General features: G+C 37.5%; 1 protein-coding gene across 1 annotated transcript in view; it reads left to right on the forward strand.

The window, feature by feature from the left end:
- The window catches only part of LOC121423678 (DNA-directed RNA polymerase I subunit RPA1-like), a 52,429-nt gene that overhangs the window by 1,530 nt on the left and 37,086 nt on the right, over positions 1-13,813 (forward strand). The window contains exons 2-9 of the mRNA XM_041619106.1: positions 1,121-1,352; positions 2,757-2,884; positions 4,828-5,047; positions 5,438-5,698; positions 7,682-7,800; positions 10,812-11,003; positions 12,628-12,768; positions 13,131-13,351. Coding sequence (XP_041475040.1) covers positions 1,190-1,352; positions 2,757-2,884; positions 4,828-5,047; positions 5,438-5,698; positions 7,682-7,800; positions 10,812-11,003; positions 12,628-12,768; positions 13,131-13,351 — 1,445 coding nt within the window. The 5' untranslated portion in view covers positions 1,121-1,189. The remainder of the gene's footprint in view (positions 1-1,120; positions 1,353-2,756; positions 2,885-4,827; positions 5,048-5,437; positions 5,699-7,681; positions 7,801-10,811; positions 11,004-12,627; positions 12,769-13,130; positions 13,352-13,813) is intronic.

Here is a 13,813-nt window from a genome sequence, read left to right on the forward strand (position 1 = left end):
AGAGGATCTGTTTTCTCACTGATACCGCACAGGTAGGCAAATTTTGATTACTTCTTGCTTTTCCGTCAAAATCTTACGAAGTAGCGTTGATGTGGCATCGTGTTCGTTGGAGTTTGTAGAATCTATCGGAACATGCACAAAGTCAATTGATTTTCGGGTTTCGGAGCATTGCGTGAATATGCATGAAATTGCTTATTCTTGGTAATTTTTTTACTTATACTGGAGCGATACTATCACAAGCGAAAACCATTAGTAGAAAAGTAGGCTGGATATCGTTATCGCTATTGATACTTTCGGATCTGGATTATTTTTGTGACCACTTTATCTGCGCAATGAACCAATCAGTGGTCTCCAAAACACTGCTGTGAGCTGTGTAGAGCTTGGCTGTGTGTCACACAGTCAATGGGCAACCTTTCGATGTGTGCTGTGGTCGTGACCCCCATTTTCAACCAAAATTTCTGTTTCAGAGCATCACCAATTTAGACAGTTGTAGAAATTCGTTTTTTCCCCTGTTCCAGAGACTAAAATTTGTGGTTTTCAAGGAACAGTGCCCGCTCATACTTGGCGCAGCCCAGTGGCAAATTGCCACCAACTTCCAATAACAGCAAAAGCACTGCGGGCGATTCGGACGCAGCAGATTGGTTCATCACGCAGAAACATCATGGCCAATATCATGCCTATTCATGCAACGCTCTGAAACACAGAATTGACATGTATGCCATTCCGGAGCATTGCATTTTTAGGAATTGTTACTACTAGAGCAGTTCAGGAGACCCCCATTTTAAGACCAAAGTTAAGATCCAGAGCTCCCAATTTTTGTTTTTTGGTGCGGCACATACATATCATTTTATAATTCGGTTACCCCAACCCCCTTCTCTGTCGCACTAGAGAGGCTAATGTAGTTTTGCACCGGCAGACTTCAAGCAAATTTCTCCACCAGAAAATTGCAGAAAAGTAACATATACCAAGTGGTCGCATACAAGAATAGACGAAGGTATGCCCCAAACCTGGGGCCCGTTTCATACATTTCATCAAAAGAAAGTGTTTTGGCACAAATTGACTCAGTATAAACTGTATAAACTATTTCTAAATTTGTACTTTTTATTTCCTTTATTAAAAGGTATATTCTGACAATACAAGTGAGCCAGTCACACACCACTCAGCGTTCCCATAGGAAGAAGTAAAGAATATGTCAGTGAGAGAGATTCCTAGTAAACGTGTTGACTCTGTGAGGTTTAGCACGTACAGCAGTGAAGACCTGAAGCAGTTGAGTGTGAAAGAATTAACTAATCCAAGATCTTTTGATGACCTCGGACACCCAACCTTAGGAGGCCTCTATGATCCTGCTCTTGGTAAGTCCACAAAGTCTCTGTATGGTTTAGCATGTAAAGCAGTGAAGGCCTAAAGCAGTTGAGTGTGAAAGAATCAATCTAAGATCTTTTGATGACCTTGGTCAACCAACCTTAAGAGGCCTCTATGATCCTGCTCTGGGTAATTCCACAAAGTCTCTGTATGGTTTTGCATGTAAAGCCGTGAAGACCTGAAGTAGTTGAGTGTGAAAGAATTAACGAAACCAAGATCTTTTGATGACATTGGACACCATCCTGCACTAAGTAAGTCCCTTTAGTCTCAAAGACTGAGGTATGGCATTCAAAGCAGTTCTTAAGATCTGAAGCAGTTGAGTGTGAAATATTTTAATTCAAAATCTTTTGATAACCTTTGACACCCAATCTTAGCCTCAATGATCCTGCACTAGGTAAATTTATGAAGGGTCAAAGACCTGAAGCGGAAGGAAAGAGATTGCAATGCCACATGATTTATAATACTTTCTACCTGTGTGTAATTTGATCCAAAATAACTCTTTTCTGCCGAAACACTAGAACATGATGAATATGTTCAGTATCTCATTGATATACGTCTTTAATCGGCAGTGACGGATATGATCATGCATGCTTATACAGTGGCAGTCAGCAATCTTTGGGTGTAATTTCTTTCGAATCTACACTCGTGCCCAGAACAATAGAGTGATGAAGCCAGAACAGTGGATTCTCTGGACCATTCCTTAGCTGGCTCAAGTGTAAAAATATGTGCCTGTGTAGCGATATCCGACTTGAGTGAAATGCTCCGGGGGGGGGGGGGCCTTTTCCATTGACGAGTGGATACCATGCGCAACCATAGGCTCTCGAAAAGCACCCTAAACACCTATTTTCCATATTCTGAAAATGCACCCGTTAACAAGTATTGGCATGTGAACCCTACCCTCAATAAGTATTGGAAACAAGACGATTCTATTGGCAAGTATTCCCTGAATTGAACCCCTAAATGAGTACAGCGATATTTCAATTGTGTCATGAACGGACCAGTCGTCGGTTTTACCTTTACCTACATCATTGGGTTTAGTACAGCTCCACCTCGCACAAATAGTACACGTATTGTTGGCTCTTGGGGCAAAAAGTACATCCTTTATAAAACATTTTATTCTTGATTTTTTATACCCTCGCAAATTTGATCTTAAACACGTAGCTTTCCTGGCAAAAATAGATACCCTTTTTTCATTATTTTAGCGTTTTTGACACTCTTATTATGTTACATACGTAACATGCCCTATCTTGAAAAAGACATTCTATTTATGTGTTTTGTTGGTAGCGCATGGTATCCACTCGTCAATGTAAGTGGCCCCCGCCCCCGGGGAAATGCTCCTATTCTCTGTCGTCTTCTGCTGCATTCACTTTGAATCTTTCACCTGTGTCTTATAGGTCCAAGCGATCGAGATGAGCTTTGTGGAACATGCAGCTTGGGTCAGTTCCATTGTCCAGGTCACATGGGTCATGTGACCCTGCCACTTCCTGTCTTCAATCCGCTCTTCTTTCCACTTGTCCGTCAGGTAAGCATGCATTCAACCACTCACCTGTGTCATTTACATAGACTTTGTGTAGGGAATATTCAAAGGTAGAAGGCAATGGGTTAATCTGTTGACTTCAGTTTCAAAGATTCAATTTTTAAAATTTATTATCAAAATCCACACATGTATTTTTGCCGGATTTTTTTTTTTGTTGTTGGATGGTTATATTTACTGGATTGGTACAATGTAGTCAATTTCAAGGGCTAGATCTAGTCAAAACTATATTTTAACTTACGCTCATGGCCTTTGTGTTCGCACAAATGCACCTCTGTCATACTTCATTGCAATATGTAAATTCCGGAATTCCAGGGCGCGCAAGTCGATTGGATGGAAAGTTGCACCACTTGTAATTGGGAGTTGCAGTGCAGTGACCAGTGTGAAGATGTTGGATTGGATATCATTTTTTCCCGAAATTTTGTGTTTTTTGTAACATGCGTTTGTCCGTCTTTATGGCAAATACATGTAAATTGTAAGTAACAGATCGCGAGAGAAAGTGTCAACGATGCGAATGATAATGTCTATCCCCGAGATTATTCTTCACTCAAAGATGAAGCCCTATATCGGGCGCCACGTGCGCAGCATTATCATTCTGCCTTGGTCATGTACGTTTTCACTGAAATGAGTCAGTATGTGTCTTTTATTCATGAAGTTACAGTGATTTAAGTGTGCATTTTTCTTCTAAAGGTGCTCTCAAAATACGACTTTTGGACATGATTTTTTGAAAAAGTCCTTGCCGTGGGAGGGGGTATCCCCCCTCCCACACCCTCCCCCCGCTAGGTCGCTTCGCTCCCTCGCCGCTGGCTCCCCCCTATTTCAAAATTCTGGATCCGCCCCTGTTTTCAATTTTACAAAACAAACACTAATTTTGAAAATTACAGTGAGACACAAAGTTACAGGTCCAGTATATAATATATAAATAAATATAAATACGAAATACAGAGAAAAAGATATAACGATAGAAATATAGTGGACCCCTTACAGATAATAGTAAAGAAACATTAAAGGAGAATTAAACCATTTGAACAAGATAGCTTGTGTGAAAACAGAAAAATCAAAGGAACAGATCAACAAAAGTTTGAGAAAAATCGGACAAATAATGAGAAAGTTATGAGCATTTGAATAGTGCGATCACTAATGCTATGGAGATAGCAAATTGGCAATGCGACAAAGATGTGTGAAGTCACTTGTGAACAACTCTCCCCATTACTTTAGTATATATTTCACTTGAATTGCCTCTTTTATCACATCTATTCATAGATCATGTGTTCTTTCTACATGAGGGCATGTAATACATATTTTTTAAGAATACATCATGGATAAAGAGTTTGCATCATCATAAGAAAAAGCAAAAAGAAACATTTTGAGGGTATTTTATAATCCACCAAAGGGAAAGTTGTTCATCAGTGACATCACACATCCTTGTCGCATTGCCAATGGGAGGATCTCCATAGCATTAGTGATTGCAATATTCAAATGCTCATAACTTTCTCATTATTTGTCCGATTTTTCTCAAACTTTCTTTATTCTTATTCTTTGATTTTTCTGTTTCTACACAAGCCTATTTGTTCCAAAGGTTTCATTCCCCTTTAAAATACTAAGGTCACATTCTTGAAAAAATTATGGTTAACAATTTTCATGTTGAACCCTAAAACATATTTGATACATATTCAAAACAATAATTGACCTCTTATAGCATAGGTAAATTATGTGTTTTTTTTGTCCTTTGAAAGTTTCTTTACACGATGTTTAGATATGTAAATTATACAAGGCTCAAGTGAATTTAATATAATTAAATAAAGCAGCCTATCAAAAGGATGATGGTTATCACGATGATTATCTCCTCTCCCTCCACCCTGCCTTCATCTCTCTCTCTTCTCTTTCCCACTTCCTCTGACCTCTCTCTCTCTCTCCCTCCTTCCCTGTAGCTCCTTCATGGTAGTTGTTTAGAATGTAATCACCTGCTCGCCCCTCGGTGGACCCTGTGTCTGGTAGTCCACCAGCTCCGTTGCTTGGATCACGGTTTGTTGGGCAGCGTAGGAGACCTTGCTGAAGTGGCCAGTCAGGTCATCTCTGAATCGGATGATGAAGGATTGGCTGATGAGATGGAGACGACTCTAAGAGAATATGTGGATAAGATCCTATCTGGTAAGCACTTTGTGATATGATGATGATGATGATGATGGTGATGATGATTATGATGATGATAATGATGATGATGATGATGATCATGATGATGATGATGATGATGATGATGATGATGATGATGATGATGATGATGATGATGATGATGATGATGATGATGATGATGAAGAAGACGATGATGCTGATGATGTTGATGATGTTGATGATGAATCAGATAAAGAATTGGCCGATGAGCTTGAAACACCTTTCAAAGAATATGTAATAAGATCCTTTCTGGTAAGCTCTTTGTGATGATGATAACGTTGGTAATGATGATAATGATAAAAATTATGATGATGGTCCTACATTTCCACACCTCCATTGAATGTATCCCTTATCATTCTTATCCCATAGAATTAAAGAAAGACGAACCCTGTGAAGCACGTCATATTGAGGAGTGTCGACGTCAGGTCATCCAGTCCTTCATACGTCAGCACATAGCGTCACGCGGTAGGAAGTGTCCTCTGTGCAAGAAACCGGTCCGTGAGATCCGTCCTCTCCATAATAGCGTTATCCTGACCAAGGTGAACAGTGGTACTGGTCAGGGGCTTCAGATGGTCTATCTGTCTCCTCATGAAGCTAGGAAACATCTCAGGAAACTGATGCAAAATGATGGTAAGGAGTCAGTTACATTCTTCAATAAATACAATGGCAGCAGGCTTATGTTGTCTTAAAGGTAAAAAAGAGAGTAGTTGCAGCAGACAATTATTTCTTAGTCTTTTAAATTAAGGTTGTCAAAATATTATCATCCATCTAGATCTGGTACGTAAATGTAAACTTTGTTAAATCATGAAATCTTAGCTCAAAATTGATAATTCTGATGATCACTAACACAGAAAAGCATATATGGGACAGTGTATTAATATTGCTTAAAAAGTACCTAACATTTGATGGAATTCCGTGCTATTTTTGCTAATTTCTTCCAGAGCTATTTGGCAAATATTTTTTATTTATACATACATTATTATTACTTGTTATTTGTACTGCGCTTTTCCCATTAGGCCCAAAGCGCTTACAATGAATAAGATGTAATATTCTAAAAACTACAAAGTATTAAAGAGATGAGTTTTTAATAACTTTTTGAAGATTGCTAATGATGGAGACTGTCTAATTATTAGTGGCAGGTTGTTCCAGGATTTTGAGGCCGACACCGTAAAGGTTCTATCACCAGCTAATGTACGAGTTAATGAATATGTGAGGCGAAGGTGATCACTGGCCGATCTAAGAGCTCTAGTTGGTCTATATAGATTAAGGCAGTTACTTAAATACTGTGGAGCCTGTTTATTCAGTGTTTTGTAGACAATCACCAGTAATTTGAACGTAATTCTCTGTTTAAAAGGAAGCCAGTGAAGCGAATTAAAGAGTGGTTGGGAAGGATGATCCCGGGAAACTTGTAGAATTAATCGTGCTGCCCAATTTTGTAATCGTTGAACACGGACTAATTGATTAGAGGGAATTGTAGAAAGGAGCCCATTGCAATAATCAATACGAGACAGAACCAATGAACGAACAGCATTGTGACAGGCAGACTGGTCAATAAACCTTCTGATTCTAGAAATGTTCCTTAAATAAAAAGTGACTGTGCTACAGATATGAGAGATATGGTACGACATTGACATGCGGGAATCAAATATGACACCAAGGTTTCGTATTTTTTCTGATGGTCTAATGAGTGTACCATCAACATCAAGTTGAACATTTGGAAGATTGCGCAAGTTATAAGTAGAGGCCGCAACAAAAAATTCAGTTTTATTATCATTAAGTTTCAGTTTATTCACTATCATCCACTGTCTTATGTCTGATATACAATTCTGGAGTTTAACCAGTGCATTATTGAGAGCTCCAGGAGTCTTCGGATCAAAAGAAACATATAATTGTATGTCATCAGCGTAAAAATGATAATTGATACAGTGATTTCGGATGATATCACCAACTGGAAGGGTATATATTGAGTAGCCTATGGGTCCGACTATTGACCCCTGAGGGAGTCCAAATTCTAGAGTTATGGGATTTGACAATGTGCCATCAATATCAACTTGCGAAGTCCATCCAGACAGGTATGATTGAAACCAGGATAAGACTGTGGACCTAATGCCTATTCTATTGAATAACCGGGATATGAAAATGTTATGATCTATTGTATCAAACGCGGCAGATAAATCTAACAGCACCATGAAAACTACATTATTAGAGTCGAGAGAAAACATGATGTCATTTTTTACTTTGATCAGAGCAGACTCGGTGCTGTGACCTGGCCTATGAAATGGCCTATAGGCAGATTGGAGAGGATCAAGGATCAAGAATATTATTAGTTTCAATATGATCAGTATGATACATACACTTTGAGGGTAATTTCATTGGATTCTGTTCGAAATCATTTCCAGATCATTACCACAACTGAAATTTATCCTTATACAAATCCCCTAATCTACAGAGATCTCTAAAGGCAATATTAGGTTGTCCCATGTTTCATAACTCTAGAAATAAGCCTTTTCTGATATATCAATATTTTTACAATTTGAGACACAAAGTTTTAACAGCCGAGTGACCATATGCGGTAAGCAGTAAAACCTTATCTCCTTGTTTGTTTGTTTCTAGGTAAAGTATTACGTCATATTTTTGGAGTTCTTGATCTGCCTAGCATGCATGGTGAAGACTCTACCATAGATCAGTTCTTCCTAGAAGCACTTCCAGTCATTCCCTCAAAGTTTAGACCGGTAAGATCTATCTCTTCTCTTCGTAATGGTGGTAATTTGTATACGCCCGTCCTAGACGGGACTTTTATGGTATCATGCTCGGTGTCCGTCCATTAACTTTTCCTTCTAAATCAGGGTTGGCGGATTTAAATCACGTTGATTTAAATCGTGATTTAAATCGCGATTTAAATCACCATGATTTTTTTTTTTTAAATCATTGATTTAAATCACTTCCATTGAAAAATGTACAAATCATGGACAAAGTATTTGTTCAATGCAGTTTTAATTCTTCAAGTCAACTGAAAAACTTTGAATTAACTTTATATCAATAAAAGATCAACAAAGTCTTCATATCTACTTAAAACAAATTAAAATCAAATTAATAAAATCAGGTAATTCCTTAAAAACTACAGATGTATGTTGTCAATAGGTACTCATTTTTTGTAAATTATGTCGAGTTTTTCTTCTGAAATTTTACATTCTTTGTCAGTTATTATTAGTCAATTTCTTTCTTAACATAAAGTTTTTTCATAATCCAAAGACTTTCAGAGAGCAGTTTGTAAAAGAAAATATATAATATATAAAAGTCAATGAGAAAAGGTTTGTTGGCAGTTTTCCAGTTTTGATCCTTCGCCTACACACAACTACTTTTGTCATGTAAATACCTGCATGTAATCAACATATTTAACATGCCTCTTATTTTGTATTGTTACATTTATCATACATTTGATGTTTTAAATAACATAATTATAAAAATCACAATAACATAATGTAGTACAGTCATAATTTGACTGTTGAGAAAAGCTTTCTCTTATAAACCGTTTAAGTCACTGCAGCCCATTTTATGTTCAGTGCTACAAATAATGGAAGTTTTGTATCTGCATGTAATAATGGAAAGAGCTCTATAACAACAATTTGCAAAACTCAGAATAAACATTTAACACTGCATTTTAATGTTAAGATGCAGGTACTTCAGTTACAATCATTGGCAGTTGTAAGCTGTGTCTCATTTAAAATAAAATACTTCTTTTTGTAATACATATGTTGTAATTTAAGCAGTTTTGCAGTTTCTATCCTTTAAGTTAAAAGTAAGTAGATTTTTTTTCATACTTCATGGATCAAACAGATTTTTTTGTAGAGAATATGGGAATAAAAATTGTAGATTAATGTAAAAAAATCACAGTAACAGAATGTAGTATAGTCACCCTTTGACAGTTTGACTAAGCTATCTCCTATATTGTTCTCCAAAACTGAGAGTTTTGCATCTATATCTGTAGCAAGAGAAGAGCTTTTTATCAAACTAAAAAGATCCTAAACATATACAGTTGTAGTCTCTCTTTGACTATTGTAAAGCTGTGACTAATTGAAAAAAAAATCATTGATTTGAATTATTTCTCTTACAATATACATGAATACTAGTAATTGGCAAAGGGTTTGTTGGCAGTTTTGATAAGGGATTTTTTTCTCTTGGATTTTTTAAATATTTGAATGAAAAATCCCAGAGGGGAATTTTCTCTACTCACTGGGAATTCCCTATGGAATATTCCTTCATAGGCCTATGTATGATAGAATTAAGTTCAGATACATGATTCCTCAAATTTATTTTTAATTGTCCATTTTTACTGGATTTTAATTACAAAATATGTGGTTAAGAACAATATTAGGGGTGAAATGTATAACATCAATATTGATGTCATTGTAAGAGTAAGGGGGGGGGATAATTACCCTTTTTTTCGAAGGAACTTTAAAAAAATAAAAAAAATCTGATTTAAATAAAAAAAATCTGATTTAAATCAAATAAATCCGATTTTTTTTATTTTTTTAAAAAAATAAAAAAAATCGCCAACCCTGTTCTAAATGTGATAACTTCAGTTTGACTTAACCTAGGCTCATATAATTTGGTGTATGTGATACTAGCATGTATCCTAGGAAGCCTATTGATTTTGAAGTCAAAAGGTCAACGATCAAGGTCACACTGACATGTTTTCATCTTACCCTTCTGACGTCCTTGTAAACGTGATAAATTTAGTTTAAACTAATGTAGGCTCATATAATTTGGTGTGTATGATTCTAGCACAGATCCAAGGAAGCCTATTGATTTTGAGGTCAAAAGGTCAAAATCACATTGACATGTTTTCATGTTACCCTTCTGAAGTCCTTGTAAACGCGATTACTTCAGTTTAACTTAACCTAGGCTCATATAATTTGGTGTATATGATATTAGCATAGATCCTGTTGATTTTGAAGTGAGAAGTTCAGAGGTGAAGTCACCATCTTCCACTTTTTCCTTGACCAATAACTCCATTTTCCGCATTATAGACGGTCGTATTATGTGCTTGCCTTAGTGACACTCTTGTTATTTATGATGTCAGTAAAATCTGTTCTAGGTTTATCTTTATCTTACTTTGCGAACATTCCAGATTATGCTTGTGACTCTAGGGATTTTTAGCCTGAGATGTCAATGATGATGATGATAATCCACACCATGTATATTGCGCCATACTTGTTTTAGAAATATCCATATGTGCAGGCTCATCCAAGTTAGCTAACTACTGCACATATGCTGAAATATATGAATCTTGAGGGGAAGATTTGAAGAGTTCAATGGAACACAACACAGCAACCTGTGATTGATAATTGCAATCTAACACATAATTCAATTATCAACACTTTGATTCCCACATTCCTAGTACGTGAAATATGATAATTATTAGACAAAGAAAGTGATTAACAAATGCATAGTGATATTTGTGGGGGTTTTATGCCTTGTTTTTCGAGTCGTTGTTTCCGGTCGTTACATTATGATGTCATTCTGCTCAGTGCGGGACGGCATATACATTTACAACTGACATCTTGGGGTGATTACTCTTACAGAGTTGTGGTTCTAAATATGGTATGCTTTGTCTGCAGTCACCCAATTTAATCTGTGGGACTCTGAGCCCACATTACATGCAGTTGGATTTTATTGAAACATGTGTCATAGCAAAATCAGTCTTCAAAAGTTGAAATAATCAATCCTTGTTCATTTCCAGGTATCTACTGCGGGAGACAAGACCTTTGAAAACCCACAGACAGGTAACCTCTCCAAGGTCCTCAAGGATTGCCACGTATTGCGTCTCTTGCTGCGGGCCATGAGGCAATCTACCGGCCAGGAAGGATCCCTCAATGAGGCCGTCAAGACTGAATTTGAGGTCGACTCAAGAGACAAGGAGAATGAAGATCAGGTGATCCAGTCAAACTATTTCTTTAGCTCGTTTATTTTTGCAGAAATGGTTTACGGTGGGTGCGCTGTGGTCTAGTGGTTCTGACTCTCGCCTTTGATACAGAGGGTCGTGGGTTCGAGTCCTAGCCATGGTGTGTTTTCCTTCAGCAAGAAATTTATCCACACTGTGCTGAACTGGACCCAGCTGAGGTGAATTGCTATGGCAGGATTACGTCCTTGCATGCACTGAGCACAGGTGATGGTAGCTCAAGCTCAAAGCCGGGTTAATGATAGCAGCGCTTTGCTTCCTCAAGCAAAAATCACCTTATAAATGCAGCTATTATTATTATTATCATTATGGTACGCCATGTGAAAAGTCCTGGAATGGACTAAGAGAAAGTGGATAGAGGTGGAAATGCACTAGATAGGCGAGAAAGTAGGTTAGAAATCAAGAATATTTTTTCAAAATGAGTGTAAACCTTAAGACGACTGTAAACCAAAAAAACTAGTAGACTGTAAAACTAAAAAAAAGTAGTGAGCAAGATAAGGGGCTTGAGTCGGAGGCTTGCTGAAGTTGAAGAGATGAGAGAAGATTGCCTGGAGTCGGCAAGTATAGTAGTGGAGTAGAGCAGGAGCCGGAGAGAGACTAGGCATTTTGGGCAGGTCTTATACCTTTCTAGGACTTACCACATATTGTATAATGAAGTGACCATAATTTGCACACATTTTTAAATTTATCATGAAGTTGATTTACAATTTTTTTTTAAATACGGCATTTTACACAAAATTAATTAAATCATGAATACCAACGGAAAGCCAGCTCCTAGAGTCATAATCACTTGACAGAATTCAAAAGCTGGTATCACGATCTTATATTACTACATGGCGATTGACAAGTACAGGCTCGGCTGAAAGAATGTCATAAAAAAGTGTGACCTTAATTTGAACACCATAGTTTTGCCAAGCTTTAGAACAGAAATCAAACAGATAAGGTAATATAATTGTATCAGATGGAGGTTAAATTGCCATAAAATTGGTTGGTATCACATTTTACTTGATAGACGATCTCTGCACGCAAAATGGTGATTTCTTGTCTGGAAGTCTGGATCTTCTCGGAACAGTCGCAAAAGATGATAAAATTTGTTTTGCCAATATTTTCACAAATGCAGACCTTGCAACTTCATCTCATTTATTTCATTAGTCTTATCTGGGGGCCGTCTTACAAAGAGTTGCAATTGATCCAATCAATCACAAATGTTTTGCCAATATTTTCACAAATGCAGACCTTCCAACTTCATCTCATTTATTTCATTAGTCTTATCTGGGGCCGCGTCTTACAAAGAGTTGCAATTGATCCAATCAATCGCAATTCTTGAAAGCCAGCAAAGTCAACATTACATGTTTGTTCGAAATATTTCAAATATATGAAGTATATTTATACATTTGTTGTTTTCTTGACTATTCAGTGTGCTTCATTTTGTTTTCAAAGGACATATTGTGCAAATTTCCTGAAGAAAAAATGTCATTGATGGATTTACATAAACAAGAGATTGATCGTATCAATCGTAACTCTTTGAAGATGGGGGGCCCTGCTCTGATCAAGACGGTAATTATGAGTAATGGTAATTATTTTTTTTTTTTATTAGAGCATCTTGAGTGCTGTTCCAGGGAAGACTCTACCGGAGAAACTTCAGAATGCTCTGACCCAACTTCAGACCCATGTTAACTGTGTCATTGACAGTGACCTTGACAAGGTTTCTACTGATAAAGCACCAGGCATCAAGCAGGTCTGTTAGATGATGATAGTGGTGGTGGTGGTGATGATGATGATGGTGATGACGATGGTGATGGTGATAATGATGATGATGATTATGATGATGATGATTATGATGACGATGATGATGATGATGACGATGATGATGATGATGGTGATGGCGACATTGATGATGATGATGGTGATGATGATGGTGACATTGATGATGATGATGATGATGATGATGACAATATTGATAAAGGAGGTGATGGTGATGATGAGGGTGATAGTGATAATAATGATGATGTTGTCGATGATGATGATGATGATGACGAGTTTCGGCTTATTTGATGCTGACTATATTCCCTCTCTCTCTCTTTCTCTCATGATCCTCAGCTTCTTGAGAGGAAAGAGGGTCTCTTCAGGAAGCACATGATGGGCAAACGAGTCAACTACGCAGCCCGTTCCGTCATCTCACCCGATCCTTACATCAACACGGATGAGATTGGTATCCCGGAGGTCATTGCAAAGCGCCTGACGTACCCCCAACCCGTGACTGACTGGAACGCCCAGGAACTCAGACAGATGGTGATGAATGGACCTGATGTTCATCCTGGGTAAATGATCATTTGATATTGACTTACTATTATGAAGACACTACATACACTGCATCCCCTCCCCCTCCAAAAAAAAAAAAAACAGGAAACAGGATTGCCAGTTATTTTTTTTAACAGACCCAAACAATTTCTGGTCTTTCATGTACATCATCATAAAGTTTAGCTTTTCCTCTTTCTTTTGATACCAAATATGATGTGGATATTCGAACACACAACCTTCTTCTGTTTACAAGGCGAGAGTCAGAACCACTGCACCACGGCTCCTCCATGCACCCCTCATAGAAGAGGGGTGTATGAATATTATGGGCCCTCATCATACAGCTGAACATTTACAGGGTCATTGTGACATATTTTGTCTCGAGTTAATCAATTTAAAGACAGAATGCACCACTATATGGTGGAAGAGCCGTGGTGTAGTGGTTCTGACTCTCGCCTTTTAAACAGAGGGTCGTGTGTTCGAAT

Source organism: Lytechinus variegatus, chromosome 11 (genome assembly GCF_018143015.1).
Source record: "Lytechinus variegatus isolate NC3 chromosome 11, Lvar_3.0, whole genome shotgun sequence".
Lineage (NCBI taxonomy): Eukaryota > Metazoa > Echinodermata > Echinoidea > Temnopleuroida > Toxopneustidae > Lytechinus > Lytechinus variegatus.